The following is a 15108-nucleotide window of genomic DNA, read 5'->3' on the forward strand; positions in this document are numbered from 1 at the left end:
ACAGGAGATGGAGATTATTCATACTCATACAGTACAGTCAAAGCAGTACAGCCAAATAGGGTTGTAACTATTGATTATTCTATTGATTGAGTGATCATATTAGAAGTACTTTTTTTGTATTAACAATTCATCTGTATTTTTGACTTCCATACTGCAGTTTTTTGCTGTGTGAAACAAACAGCGGTGGATGGAGCAGCTACAAAGTTCTCTTTCCGTCACTTTGGCACTTACTGATCAGGTGGTTGATGAAGGACCTGCAGCTGTTTCAAAATGAAGTGCACATAAAACAGCTTTATTAGACACATTAAAAATGTGTCCGCATACACCTCAGCAAGGACACAGCTGCACCCTTGTTTCTCACTCCCAATGAAGATCTTAACATCTTCAGCTCAGCCTCCTGCCTTCTTGGCACTATCTCCAAATCATCCATCATAACAGGTGTCTCTAGCATTTTATAAACCTTCCTTTTCACACTTGCTGCTTATCCTTCTGTCACCTCTGCCACTCGTCTCCACCCTGCCTGCACTTTCTTCATTTCTCTTGTTCACTGTTGCTTTGGATGGTTGACTCCAGGTATTTAAACTCACTCATCTTCACTGGCTCTGCTTCTTGCAGCTTCACTGTCACAGCTGCCTCTCTCTTATTCACACACATGTATTCTGTCTTGCTTCTACTGACTTTCATTCCTCTTCTCCTCAAAGTGTACCTCCACCTCTCCAGACTCTCTTCCACCTGCTCCCTACTCTCACTACAGATCACAAAGTCATTTGCAAAGATCAGTCCAGGGGGGACTCCTGCCTGATCTCATCTGTCAACGTGTCCATCACCCGTGCAAACAAGAAAGGGCGCAACCTTACCTATTTATATAGTTTATACACATGTACATGCACAAGTGTATGTACGTGACGTATAGCTGGCCTTTGTGGTGTGAATCATTACATACAAGCCAGTGTACTTCAGGTCCTGGTCTCAAGCCCAGATAAAGTCTATGTTGCTGTTATGATTTGTTCGTGTTCGTGAAATTACTGCGCCTCAATCAAAAAATTTAAAAAAACAATAAATGTTCAAAGTGTTATTGAACGCAGCTTTTGTTACATCTCGCAGGGCCTCTGAAATCAGCCCTTTGATTGGCTCGCAGCGTCAAAAGGTGCAGCCCCGAGTGTACTTGAAATACGTGTCAGCATGTGCCGTGCGGGCGTTTAGTTCGTTTGCCGTGTATTCCACAGCGTGTCCTCGATACTCTGTGCAACAAAACACGCGCACCTAATCTTATCCCAGACCTCGCGCGGAGTTTAGATATTGTACACACAGCGGTGGCGGGAGATCGGGTAAATAATTAATAATAATTAAGATATTGAAAATCCCGCTGGCATAAACGAGCATATTAGGAGCCGTTAGCGTGCTTGTTTGCGTTTTCGGAAGGAAGTCGCAAGGATGGATGATTTCGGAGTTTACGCGGTTTTCGGAGTAAACGGTCCGCCTCAGAGGCTGCTGAGGTAAGACGCAGCCTTTATCAGTAACACAATGTTGGGTAGTTGTTCTAAGCTTGTATCCGTCAGGTGCTTTTATGTCTTTGAACAGCTCGAGCGTCCTTAAATAAGTTTTCTGAAGCAATATCTGTTGATAACTTTTCTTGCTCCTCATTGGCGCCTCTTTGAATTAGGCCTGTTTGCAGAGAGTCGCTAAACGTCTCTTACTCTAAAACACGAAATAATTTTCTCTTCTCGTTTTTCTGGATATATAAACTACCAGTTTTCCTTTATTTGTTTTTCCATGTCAGCGCCAACGGTTCCAGCAAGGTCCGTGTTGCAGTACCACCAAGCGTCCGTCAGGTGGTGCTGTTTAGCAGCGGCCAGTGGGGGGAGAGGATCTGCGTCAACGCGGAGCTCAGCGATGCTGCTCGGATGCCCATCACCATCGGAAAACTGACTCCTTATAACAAGTAGGCCCGCTCTGATTCACCCTATCCTGTTCAGAATCACTGTCTGTCCCCAGAGTTACTTATTTAGGGTTTTGTTCTATAAAGTCTGACTGTTTAGTTACATTTCAAATGCATTTAAACTGCCTTTCGCTGAATGATGCATATTTCTCCTTCAGGTGTTTGTCATGGGAGCAGTGGGAAGAGGAGACGTGGGTAGACAGCGTGACTCTGAACGTCTCTCTGGAGGGAGGAAACCTGGTAAATGCTAGGAGTGGAGGGGGGGGAAGCAATTAATGCAGCCTATTATTGCGATATTTTGTGTGTCCATATTGTATCGATACAGGGACACCAAATATCGATATTTTATTAAATAAGTGAAAAATACTCCGGGAATACTACAAACAAAAGGGCTCATCTCATACACCACCATCCTGAGATAACGTTAACCGAGCAAACTTACATTAAATGGGCTCAAGTGAAAAACCATCCCAACACTGGACCCGCTTAGCTTGACAAAGTGATCTAATTCAGAGCGAGCTCATGGCTCAGTGACACAAGTAAAAATAGGACAGCCACCTCCTCACATCTACCAAAAATAATCAGTGGCTTCTGGGTGATTGTACTGAATTTTTTTCACGTTCTGCGACCGATTAAAACTTGTGGTGACTAAATGGTTGCCAGGCAATTGCACAGGTCACCTGATGGGAGGCAAACAGTTGCAGTCTGACTTGGACTGCCTGCAGTCACCCTCAGAGAGATTGCCGAAGGTTTGCAAATAATTGCTATAAATGCAGACAGATTGCCAACGTGTTGCCATCAGCCTGAATGAGTCTGTCAATGAGCACAGCTCAAAGGGGATTCGACCCAACTGGTTGTATTCTGGTTATATTCCTGTAGAACAGCAAGTTTGCTGATGTAATAGGAAATCTATGGAAACATTAGGGTGTAATCTCGGTACCTTCAGTTAAAGGTTTGGGTCATGGACAGAGTCACGGGTTAATGGATTTATGCAATGCTTTTTTCTTTTTTTCTCTCTCTCTTCAGTCAGCCGAACCAGAACTCATCATGGCTGTGAAGGAGTACACACCAAAGGTAATCCGATAAGGATGTACTGTTACTCATGATATCACAAGGAAACATTTTTGTTGATAAAACCAGATGGCAGCAATAAAATCATTCTGTGCCATCCCAGGACACGGCGGCGCCACCTGCAGCCCGAGAGCTTCACGGCAAGAGGAAAAGAGAGAAAACTATAGAAGAGGAAGAAGAAGACAGTAACGGGACAAAGACAAGAAAAGATGACGAGAACATGTGCCCAAATGTAACTACAGAGAAGACCACACCTATGCGAAAGGTCAAAGGTCAAACTAGGGGCATCCAGAAGCTGTTTGCTAGCGGAGCAGATGCCACCAATCTGAAGCGAGCGGGTGAGAGAGAGGAGGTGTTTTTAAGAGCTGTAAAAGATTTCTTTGGGTGCTGCGTCTTCTATCAAATCTCCTTTCTCTCTTTCCTCACTACACAGCAGCGGAGACGCAGGGGACTGTGGGAAGAACGCCTCCTCAGAGTGCAGCCAGGACGAAGAGTAGGCAGGCCAAGGCTCCCACACACACCGGTGCTGTTTCTTTTTTTATTTGTGCATTTTTCTGTAGCATTTCTGCACTCTTCAATGCCACAGCTGACACCGCCCCATCCCGAGTTCACACGGGGATGTTTTCTGTTTTGTGCTCGCTGCGGGGAGGTAACACAAACCTGAATGTGTGACTCACGTGGGGCTCGGCCCCTCCAGGTGTTCCTAGATTTGGGTCGCACTGTTGGTGTTCCATCTTTCTGTCGTGTCAATACTTCTGCAAGACAAAAAAAACAAACAAAAAAACATTCACTTGAAAAAGTAATTCAAATGCAAGTCCCTTCTGGAGCATATTAATCTAGACAGCTTTTCTGACTTTATCAGCGTGTTCAAGCAGTGCTGCATGTATTCAGCCAGTTGTGGAAACTTGAATCTGGGCTCTTTAAGGTGGTTATCAAACCGAGAGGTCAACCCAGGCTTTCCCGGCAATGAGCAACGCGCGAGTTCACGTGCATGAGGCAGTGTTGGCAGCATATGAGCAGTCACACCCGTGGGCATAGCTGGCACCACAGTGAAGTATGTAGCTATAGGAGAATGTGTGAATGTAGCTTGTAGTTGAACTGTGTGAGAGCAAGTAAAAAAATATAAGGCGTACCTGCACATTTCATGTGAGGTCAGCAATTTACAAACAAGGCTTTAGCGTTTTAGGATTATGTCGTCATATGACTATAGAATAATGAGACAGTAGGGGTGAGTGATATTGACAAAAAATAATATCTCGATATTTTCTGTAATTTTTTCCTATAACGATAATAAGCGATATTTTGCATTATTTTAAAATGTGTTCATACAAGAAGTGCAAGCTGGTAAAATATAAGACTTAAATCAGTGTTTTTGACGTGTTTACTTATTACTTTATTTTGTTTAACCTTTATTTAACCAGGAAAAACACATTGAGATTAAAATCTCTTTTTCAAGAGTGTCCTGGGCACGACAAATGTAACTAGAAAAAATTCAGTGAGTTTTTCAAAAGCAATCGCCCAATACGGAAGACTTGACATAAGGGGGGGGGGGAAATTTTAAAAAGAGGCTGTCCAGGGGTATTCCCCCTACATTATAGCAAAATAAATCACAGAAACTACACACTTTCATCTGATCAGAAACCCGCTTCTGGCAAACCGCTTCAGCGTATTATCCGAGGCTCCAAACAGGTGAGCTCCGAGAAAGTCGCTAGGTTATGACACAGTGATTGTAACATACCTACTTTCACTTAAAGGATATTAACATCCATCCATCATCGTCCTCTTTATCCCGCTAGTCGTGGTCACGGGAGGGGAGGGGGGGGGGGTGCTGAGCGTGTTTTGCCTGACACCTTATCTGATTTAGGTTTGGCTTAACGGCGGGTTCCCGATACTTTTAATTTTCCTCATACTCGCTGATGATGGAACAGGTTGTCCAGCTGTCTGCTTTCTTACAAAGTCTGCAAACCAACTCCTCGCCTAGGAATTAAGGTGGTAGACTGCGAGGCTGGTGATGTCTGAATTTCTTCCCCTGGCACAGTGTGTTCACTCATTTCCAGCTTTAGGTGTGTTGTTTAGGCAGCTATGCTAACGCACAGTATGGGCGCTCTCAATGCGCACGCGCAGCAGCCTATACTAAAGCATGAAGTAGTGAACGCGTGGAGCCGAGGCCGACGCCCCCCCCCCATTAGCATACTCAATAATGTCAGCTTGCACATCGTTAACACGGCAATTGCAATATTATCGTAGATGATATATATATCGCACACCCCTATGAGACAGCCAAATAGGGAAGTATAGTCCTCTTTGCTGAGAATTTGTATCTCTCACTGATGCTCTCTGGGGAAAGATAAAGAGTTGAGAGCACGTGTCAAACATGTGGACCAAATCTATGGAAAATTTAAAGCAGCAGCCGCGCTGGAAACGTTTCGTTCAGTGCACATCGTTTGGAGGCAGACTGTTGCCTTGGTAACCTTCTACCGTATTTACTGCCAGGTCATACATCAATCAGCTGTGTCCACTGCAATCGCTTATCTCAGGACTAGCCCAACTTTTCATTGCCCCCGTCTTTTTCACCCGTAGTTGCTTGAAGTCGCTGAGTATCATTCAGTTTTGTGGTCTCTGGTTGCCATGTGTGTATCTCCAGTGTGGATGTAGTTTTAGAGCTTTTTACTTTTCCCTTTTTTTTTCTTTCTTAAAACACATGCTTTTACTGGTCCATCCCATTGAGAACTATTGTACGAGTTTGACACCCCTGGTTTAGGTGCTCTACAAAAATCTTTGAACCTCTTAGTGCCTGCACATCGAGCTTTAGAGCAGGTTATTTCTACAGAGCAGGTTATTATGGAGGAGTAACATGACACTAAAGTGAACTCACTAAGCCTCAAATCCTGCTTCATAGCACACAGGCTTCCGATGACAAACAAAACAAGCACCAGAATAGAGAAGAAGGTTGAATTAATTAACTTTGACAGGGTTGTTGGTGCCAGGCAGGCTGCTGTGAGTATTTCTGAAACATGGCCTGAGTGATGATGAAGTCCGCACTCTTTATAACACAGTACCCATCTTCTAATGGCTACTCTCAACAGGACAACATGACACGTCACATATCTCAGACTATTTTGAACATTAGAGAGAGTTCGCTGTAGTGAAATGGAAATGGTCCATTAGAGCACCTTTGCACACAGATTTGTGGCAGCTGTGTGATGCTGTCATGTAAATGTGGACCAGAGTTTCTAAAAGAAATACAGGGGTTGGACAATGAAACTGAAACACCTGTCATTTTAGTGTGGGAGGTTTCATGGCTAAATTGGACCAGCCTGGTGGCCAATCTTCATTAATTGCACGTTGCACCAGTAAGAGCAGAGTGTGAAGGTCCAATTAGCAGGGTAAGAGCACAGTTTTGCTCAAAATATTGCAATGCACACAACATTATGGGTGACATACCAGAGTTCAAAAGAGGACAAATTGTTGGTGCACGTCTTGCTGGCGCATCTGTGACCAAGACAGCAAGTCTTTGTGATGTATCAAGAGCCACAGTATCCAGGGTAATGTCAGCATACCACCAAGAAGGATGAACCACATCCAACAGGATTAACTGTGGACGCAAGAGGAAGCTGTCTGAAAGGGATGTTCGGGTGCTAACCCGGATTGTATCCAAAAAACATAAAACCACGGCAGAATTAAATATGCACCTCAACTCTCCTGTTTCCACCAAAACTGTCCGTCGGGAGCTCCACAGGGTCAATATACACGGCCGGGCTGCTATAGCCAAACCTCTGGTCACTCGTGCCAATGCCAAACGTCGGTTTCAATGGTGCAAGGAGCGCAAATCTTGGGCTGTGGACAATGTGAAACATGTATTGTTCTTTGATGAGTCCACCTTTACTGGTTTCCCCGCATCCGGGAGAGTTACGGTGTGGAGAAGCCCCAAAGAAGCGTACCACCCAGACTGTTGCATGCCCAGAGTGAGGCATGGGGGTGGATCAGTGATGGTTTGGGCTGCCATATCATGGCATTCCCTTTGCCCAATACTTGTGCTAGATGGGCGCGTCACTGCCAAGGACTACCGAACCATTCTTGAGGACCATGTGCATCCAGTGGTTCAAACATTGTATCCTGAAGGCAGTGCCATGTATCAGGATGACAGTGCACCAATACACACAGCAAGACTGGTGAAAGATTGGTTTGATGAACATGAAAGTGAAGTTGAACATCTCCCATGGCCTGCACAGTCACCAGATCTAAATATTATTGAGCCACTTTGGGGTGTTTTGGAGGAGCGTGTCAGGAAACATTTTCCTCCACCAGCATCACGTCGTGACCTGGCCACTATCCTGCAAGAAGAATGGCTTAAAATCCCTCTGACCACTGTGCAGGACTTGTATATGTCATTCCCAAGACGAATTGACGCTGTATTGGCTGCAAAAGGAGGCCCTACACCATAATAATAAATTATTGTGGTCTAAAACCAGGTGTTTCAGTTTCATTGTCCAACCCCTGTATTTAAAGAACCTTTTAAAAGCTCTGCCACAAAGAAGTAAGGCAATTCTCATGGCAAAAGTTGCTCCAACCCAGCACTAGCGAGGTGAACCCAAAGAACTGGCCTCTGAATGTAAATCTGTGTTCTGGTTGAGACGTTTTACATCATCTTTGTTTTCCTGCAGCCCCGCCGGTCAGCCCGTCGGCTCGCTGGGGGCAGACATTATGTCCCATCGATGCTCAAACAGCAATTCTGATTGGAGGGCAGGGAGCCAGGACGCAGTTTTGCAAAGACCCCATGTGGAAGCTCTGCACAGGTCAGTCAGTCAGTCATTGATGACAGTTTGGAATCTAGTTGATTTTTAGGGCTCAGGTAAGAACTGTGGTTAAGAGGATGTTCTGTGTTCAACAGAGGACATGTCCTGGGTGGCTGCAGAGACTCTGGCAGAGGGTCCGACCCCTGATGCCAGGATCGGGCACACATCCATCTACGACCCTGACTCGAGAAGGATCTTTGTGTTCGGAGGCTCTAAAAACAAGAAGTGGTTCAATGACGTTCACATCCTGGACACACAGAGCTGGAAGTGGACCATGGTGGAGGTGTGTGTTGACCTTTTCTGCATCCACACCCTGTGCTGAATTTATTTCTGTTCTCTTTTTTTTTATGACCTCCTCCCCTTCTTCTTTTTCTTCTTCTTCAGGCTCAGGGTAAGGTTCCTCCCCTGGCCTACCACAGCTGCAGTATGTTTCAGGGTGAGCTGTTCGTGCTGGGAGGGGTGTTTCCTCGGCCCAACCCGGAGCCCGACGGCTGTAGTGACTCTCTGTATATCTTTGATCCCCGGCTCTCCATTTGGTACCAGCCCATTGTCACCGGAGACAAACCCTCACCCCGATCAGGGTAACACGACTCAGTCCAAAGCTTTCTTTAACACACGTTTCAATCACTTTTTTTTTTTGATTCTCCAGCTCTTCGACTTCCTCTTTGTTTTTTTTTTTTCTTCCAGTCACTCTGCATGTGTGATGCAGGAGAGGAAGATCTATGTGTTTGGTGGGTGGGACACTCCTGTCTGCTACAGTGACATGTACATGTTGGACCTTGGTAAGCACCACACACTTACACATCAAAATGCATACACACACAAAAAAAAACCCTACATCAGGGGGGAAGGTGTAAATACACATCGATGTTTGCTTAATTAAAATGTAGCGTTTCTTTCTCAGGTCTGATGGAGTTTTCTGCTGTCAAAACAACTGGGAAACCCCCCTCTCCTCGAAGGTATCGCACACGATACAATTTCAAAAAAAATTAACAAAATTTTGTCCACTACCTAGAAACAGGACTTCACTTATGGTCAAAGAGTATGATGATGGATCTGAATCGTGCAGTGTGTGTAATATATATCTGTAATATGTGCCTGAGGGCAGATAATCAAACAGCTGAGCAGGGTGAGACGAATCCTTGAGGATGCAGCATACTTTCTGCAGGCAGCGTGACCTGTATATGTCTGCGAGAGCAGGCAGCTGTGCGTTGGTAATCTTTAGTTCAGTTTTTATGGCTCCTTCATGTCCTTACCATCTGCTGCAGTGCAGTTACCATACCATGTCAGGACACTTTCAGTGGTGCACTAGCAGAAAGACACCAGAAGGTTTTGAGATAGATTTGTTTTCTTTAGAGTTCTCAGGAAGTGCAGCCTTTATTGTGCTTTTTTTTTTTTTTTTTTATGAGTCGGTGTTTGTTGTGTTTATGTGAAATCGTCTGTGATGTGTGTGCCCAGAAACCTGAAGCTAGAAACACTCTCCACTTCCTCCCCATTTGTGTTCGGTGGCAGGTGGTCATTCTGATTTCTCCTGAAATCAGTTATCAGATCACTGCTGTTCTCAGTCTGTCAGCCTCTGAACCTCCTCTCTGCAGGCAGGCTCTGTAGATAGACTGATCAGTCCTATCGCTGGTTTGTTGTCTGCAAACTCGATGATGGCATTTGTGTTATGAGATGGTATGCAGTCATATGTGTACAGAGAGTGCAGGAATGGGCTCAAAACAGCCTCGAGTGTGAGGGTGGGGGAGCAGTGAGGATGCATCCTGACCGACTGTAGCTCGTTTCTTAAGAAGTCCTGTGTCTGTAGGCAGATGTTAGGACGAAGGCCTATTTTGGGCACCTTGTGGAAGAGTCCAGAAGGGATGATTGTGTTGAATGCAGAGCTGTAATTTACAAGGTGGTATAGTGCAGTGTGGAGAGCAACGGAAATGGCAACATCTGTTGACCTGTTGGTTCTGTATGTATATTGATGTCCTTGATGTATTTGAAGACCAGTCTCTCCAGTCACTGAGGCAATCTACTACAGGTTGTTTGGGAACTGGGACTAAAGTGGATGTTTTAAGGCAGGTGGGGGCAGTGCAGTGTGATAAGGAAAGACTGAATATGTTTGTGAATACCTCAGTTAATTCCACAGCAGTCTATGAGGACTTGCCCTGGTAGCATCTCTGGGCCAGATGCTTCCCATGTATTTCTTTTATTTAGGCACAGCTGCATTTTAAACAGCACCACCAATAACATTTGCCAAAGCTAATTTGGAAAAAAAAAAAATTAGGTCTTTATGGAGACATTTATGTTGCTCAAATTAAGGTTTAATAAGATTGTAAAAAAAGACTGGAGATTAAAATAAAGAGTGACGATAGTTGCAGTATCACAGCTGCAACAATTTCAAGAAGCATCAAACAAAACGAAATTATACGCAGACATTGTGTGTGTTTGTGTGTGTTCCAGCTGGCATGGCAGCGCTGTGCTGTCAGACACAAAGTTCCTGATCCACGGCGGTTACAACGGAAACAATGCCCTCAGTGACACCTTCATCTTTGATATAGGTGAGAAGAGCTTTTGGTGCTTAATGACACAGCCTGACTGATGGTGGATTTTAGAGCAAGGTGGAATTATTTTAGGTTTTTTGGTAATGTAGTTCACAAACTAGGTAGCAGACGCTGCTTCACTCTGTACTATCCCTGCACAATAATCCATACGGGACGTCCGATTGGTTCCACGCCTGTGTCCACACCATTCACAATAAAAAGTCATAGACATGTACACAATAAAGTAGCTTACAGAAGCATGTTGAAGCAATTTCAAGCAGCTTCTAGAATGTAAATAAAATCCCATCTTTGTTTTACCAGTTATGGAAAAAAAAAATTTTTTTATCTCTGCTGTAAATGACAGTCAGCAGGGATGATCTGAAACCAAGCCATCCGGCAATTTTTTTGCTAAATTCGCTCCTCCTCGGTCATCAACACTGATGCTTACCTTTAATCCCTACTCCTCCCTCATTCCTAGGCTTATTCTTTGGAAACTGGATTTAAGTATTTAATGTGTAAAGCACTACGAAATGCCTAAATGCTTCAGATTTTTTTTTTTTATTGAATTATTTTTACAAATTTTTGAACTTTTGAAGATGAATGGTATGTTGATGTTTAACTTCAGTGACGACTTCTCCCTTATTTATTGGCTGAATGTTTTGAAACTTGATAGAAGTATTTCTTTGGGCAAATCTTTACAAAATGCTGCAGCTATAGTTCTGATTATAGACTTTTTTTTTTTTTTTAAACAAATTTTCAGAATTTGTAAACAATAAAATCATTTGACAGCAGAGCTCTGTGGGCCAGCGAGCCTCTCATTTCTTAAATAAATGCACATTTTGCTTTGGTAAAGAATGTGAAGCCAGTTTCATCACCCATAAACAAAAGCTGGTAAAGTGCTTGCATTACTTAGATTATATGTCTGCATTAAAAACATAAATACATATGCATAAAGTAAAACAAGAAAGTGTACTACAAATAAAGTGACTGTAAGAGGAAACAAAAATAGTTGTATCACTATATAACACTGTTACAAACGTGAACATAAGCTGCAAGGATTATTTTTAAACAATGTTGGTGACAGAAAGTTGTGCCATTTTCACATAGCTGCAAAGAGCTGAGAGGACCATAAACAAGAGAGTTGAAGCCACCCTGCTGGACAGATTATGTGGCAGTATTATTCCTAAATGACCCCGAGCATTTTTCTATCCATTACATTTTAAAAAATGTTCACATATCAGCACACCTCATACTATATATCTGCCAAGAATATTAGTCAGACTTGTAAACACATGTATGTCTTTTTTTTAGCTGAGCAAAGAAAGTAGGGTGTGTCTGATTGAAATGATGCCTTCGATAGCATTCATGTTGTTGGCTATAGTGTCTCCAAAAAACTAAAGAATGTCGACTGTTTATTTATTTCAGCTGATTATATGTTTGTTTGTTTAGTCTCTGAAATGTTGAACAGTGAAAATTGTGCATTATAATTTCTTACACTTGGAAAAAAGAAGTCCAGGACCAAGAAGGTTTCAATTTCATATATATTGCAATATTAAATTAGGTTGTTGCCCTCCACTTAGAGTGACCTAGATTACTTTATCCATCCATCCATTTTCTTCCGCTTCCTCTCGCACTATAACAGCTGGGATAGATTCTTTTTTTTTTTTAATCTGCATTGGATAAAGTCAGGTAAAGTGACTGCAGACTGCAAACAGCTGTAAACATGGTGTTGAACACTGAGCAATAAAATACAACACATTGTCTTTATCCATTTTACCTAAAGCTAAACTAATCATGATTCATATAAATCTACACCCAGCAGCATTTTAGCTTAGCATAAGCAGGTAGTCTGACACCTCTACACCTAACTCGTTAGCTTACTCTGAACACGAATCAAAGTGGAAAAACGACAGTGGAAAAATATAAATGTGCACTCAGTCTGAAGCTGCATCCATATGACGGCTTCACGCCGAGCAGGGGCGCATCAGGTAAGGCGGGTTTAAACCAGCATTGAGAAAACGAGTTTCATGCCTTTGTTTTGCTGTTTCAGAAACCAACAGCTGGACAGAGGTGAGCGTCCCTCATCTCTCTGTACCCAGGGCGGGGCATTCCATCATCACCATGGAGACAGCCACCCACTGCCGTTTCTTAGAGGAGGATGCAGACGTGGATGTGAATGACGGCTCCGGCGGCAGAACTCTGCTGGTGTTTGGAGGCGGAGACAACGAGGGCAACTTCTACTCCGATTTGATCACGGTCACCGTGGAGGAGCTGCTCGGTGCTATTTAAAGATAGTGAGTCAGAGGTGAATCCCCCCCCCCCCCGGCTGGATGTAAAGCTATTTTACCACCCCCACAGCTGCCTTTGTTATTTATATTCCTGTAGTTTCTTTTTATTCCTCCTTCAGCTGAATGTGCCCTTTCTTCTTTTAGTTGTATGCTTTCAAAGGTTTCTGCAGTTTTATTTGATGCACCTGGGCATCTGAATAGAGATCTCTAAAGTTCAGTATGTGGTGAAAATCAGGATAAAGAGGCAAACCACTGCTTTCTGAAATGGACTTAAAGGAAAGAGATTTCTCTCATTATGGAGCCCCCAGTCATAAAAACAGTAATATTTGGTTTAAAGCGCAGGGAAGGTTGCATGATGTACATATGTTTGAAACCTCTGTTTCTCTCAGGTACTTTTTAAAATATTGATTTATATGGTTGTCTTTTTCTGTTTAGTAAAAACTGAGGCTTTCTGTAGTTCTCTTGACTCGGATTGCTTTAAGTTTTGTTTTTTTGTATGTTCATTCATCCATTTGTTTATATTTGTCATCTCCCAATTGTCACAGGGGAAATAAGCTCTATTCATCTCACTGTGCTGTAGCATTTTGCACTGCTGTTTTTACTTATTACACATTAAAAGGTAATTATTGTACTTCCCCTTGTTTTCTGTCACACGTGTACTGTTTCAGCATATTTCACCTCTTGGATCTGTATGACGTCAGAGAGCGGATATCATTAAGGTGGCCATTCTGTGAGGAAGGAAACACCACCTACCTGCACTTTAAACTTCCTGCAGCCAATCAGAAAGAAGCTGGTTTAAAGGGCGATATAATGGCTTGTATCAGAGTATGAGCTGACTGTTGCACCAGATGTTATCTTCAGAGAGCAGAAGCTAAATGGAGACTTTTTCATAAAAGATTAATGGAGCTCGGGAGGGATTAAAATCATATCTGCTGAGTTCCTGATAATGGTGTCATTACTATGTCTGTGTTTTTTTTACTGGATTAAACAGACATCTTTGTGTTAGGTAACTTGAGATTAAGAGAGGTCAGTAAATGCACACTTACGTGAGCCAGCATCAAAGAGTTTATTTAACACAAGCGTCGCTCTCAGAGTGCTGAGAATTTGGGGGTTTCTGTGAACTCTGAGGCTAGTACTGTTTGTTAAATATTGTTGCCCTCTTCAGGGTAATTTAAAGAATTTTAACTTGTAAACAAGTGTCATCATCATGCCCAAAAATTCTATATGCCTTAATTTTTAACCTGCAAAATCAATGCTGTTCTCATCATCCCCAGCTGTAGATTTAATGCAAAAATTAGCAAGCTTACATAATTTATCTGACGCGTGGCATTTGTAAAAAAAAAAAAAAAACGTCAGTTGGACATCGGCCTTTTTTAATTACATTTTATACATAGTGCCAATTCAGCTCAAGCAGTTTTACATTGTAAGGTTAAGACTCTACAACCCCAGTGACCAAAAGCACTTGGCCACAATGGGGAGGAAGAACTCCCTTTTAACAGGAAGAGACCTCCAACAGGACTAAATTGAGGGGGGGGGGGTGAGGACATGACGAAAAAGACAAGCACAGAGAGACCACAAGCAACAAACAGGAGAGAAAAACTATTCGATACAAAATTTATGACCTGCAACATAAACAGTGGGATACAAACTGGGAGCTCCACCGGCAGCCTGAGCCTATTGCAGCAAAACTAAGGGATAGCTCAGGGTCACCTGATCCAGTCCTAACTATAAGCTTGATCAAAAAAGAAAGTTTGAAGCCTAATCTTGCAAGCAGAGATGGTGTTTGTCTCCAAAATCCAAACTGGGAGCTGGTTCCACGAAAGAGGGGCCTGAAAGCTGAAGGCTCTGCTTCCCATTTGTGTTTTAGAAACACTAGTAAGCCTGCATTGTCAGAGTGGGATAACACAGTACTATGGTCTTGAAGGATGTAAAGTACTATATGGGACATGAGAAGCTAATACAGGAGTCCCTGTTGGGCCTGTTGGTGCAGTGTTTTGGATCAACTGAAGGCTTTTCTGGGATATTTTAGAGCAACCTAATTAGGAATTACAAAAGTCCAGCCTAGCAGTAACACATGCATGGAACAGTTTTTCAGTATCATTGAGAAAGGATGCTTTTCATTTTGACAACATCACTCAGACGACAGAAGGCAGCCCTGTTAGCATTACAGCTCATTTAAGGGAGTGAAATTTGCTTAAAAAAAAAAAGACTGCGCCATGTACGTCAAACCTTTAAGTTATCGAGTGTCCAGTTAAATATTTAAACAGGGAAATTCGACTATATTTTATATACAATTTAAGATGGAAGTGTGAGTGACTTCAGTGTGTTAACTTCTCACTGCAGTCTATATGAGGAAAAGGATAGATATCTGTCAAAGTATCTCTTAAAGCAGCAGATCTGCTGAGGCAAAGTCAAAAACAAGCTGCAGGCCATCAAACAGCTTTCACCTACTCCGTGGTATTTCCTGTGGAGATACAAAGGAAATC

At 42.9% G+C, this 15108-nt stretch overlaps 1 protein-coding gene across 3 annotated transcripts; it reads left to right on the forward strand.

Annotated features, from left to right (window-relative positions):
* The first annotated feature begins 1287 nt into the window (after positions 1-1287).
* Positions 1288-13366, forward strand: krcp (kelch repeat-containing protein). 3 transcript variants are annotated; one of them, XM_030722738.1, is made up of 14 exons: positions 1288-1496; positions 1781-1942; positions 2098-2179; positions 2966-3013; positions 3114-3348; positions 3444-3533; positions 7675-7806; positions 7902-8089; positions 8191-8387; positions 8494-8588; positions 8711-8765; positions 10255-10352; positions 12385-12628; positions 13291-13366. In XM_030722738.1, exons 1-13 carry the CDS (start codon positions 1435-1437, stop codon positions 12621-12623), a joined length of 1683 nt encoding a protein of 560 aa, XP_030578598.1. In that variant the 5' UTR covers positions 1288-1434; the 3' UTR covers positions 12624-12628; positions 13291-13366. The 3 variants fall into 3 exon arrangements, with proteins under 3 accessions (XP_030578598.1, XP_030578599.1, XP_030578597.1); XM_030722739.1 differs by lacking the exon at positions 13291-13366 and having other exon boundaries at positions 3447-3533; positions 12385-13259; XM_030722737.1 differs by lacking the exon at positions 13291-13366 and having other exon boundaries at positions 12385-13257.
* Positions 13367-15108: the final 1742 nt, after the last annotated feature.

The sequence above is a fragment of the Archocentrus centrarchus genome (assembly GCF_007364275.1).
Source record: "Archocentrus centrarchus isolate MPI-CPG fArcCen1 chromosome 18 unlocalized genomic scaffold, fArcCen1 scaffold_23_ctg1, whole genome shotgun sequence".
NCBI lineage: Eukaryota > Metazoa > Chordata > Actinopteri > Cichliformes > Cichlidae > Archocentrus > Archocentrus centrarchus.

Bases quoted from the DNA above. Each gene is read 5' to 3' on its own strand.
- krcp (XM_030722738.1), top strand. From the start codon at position 1,435: ATGGATGATTTCGGAGTTTACGCGGTTTTCGGAGTAAACGGTCCGCCT. The intron at 1,497-1,780 runs GTAAGACGCAGC...TTTCCATGTCAG, and splicing joins CCGCCTCAGAGGCTGCTGAG to CGCCAACGGTTCCAGCAAGG. The intron at 1,943-2,097 runs GTAGGCCCGCTC...TTTCTCCTTCAG, and splicing joins AAACTGACTCCTTATAACAA to GTGTTTGTCATGGGAGCAGT.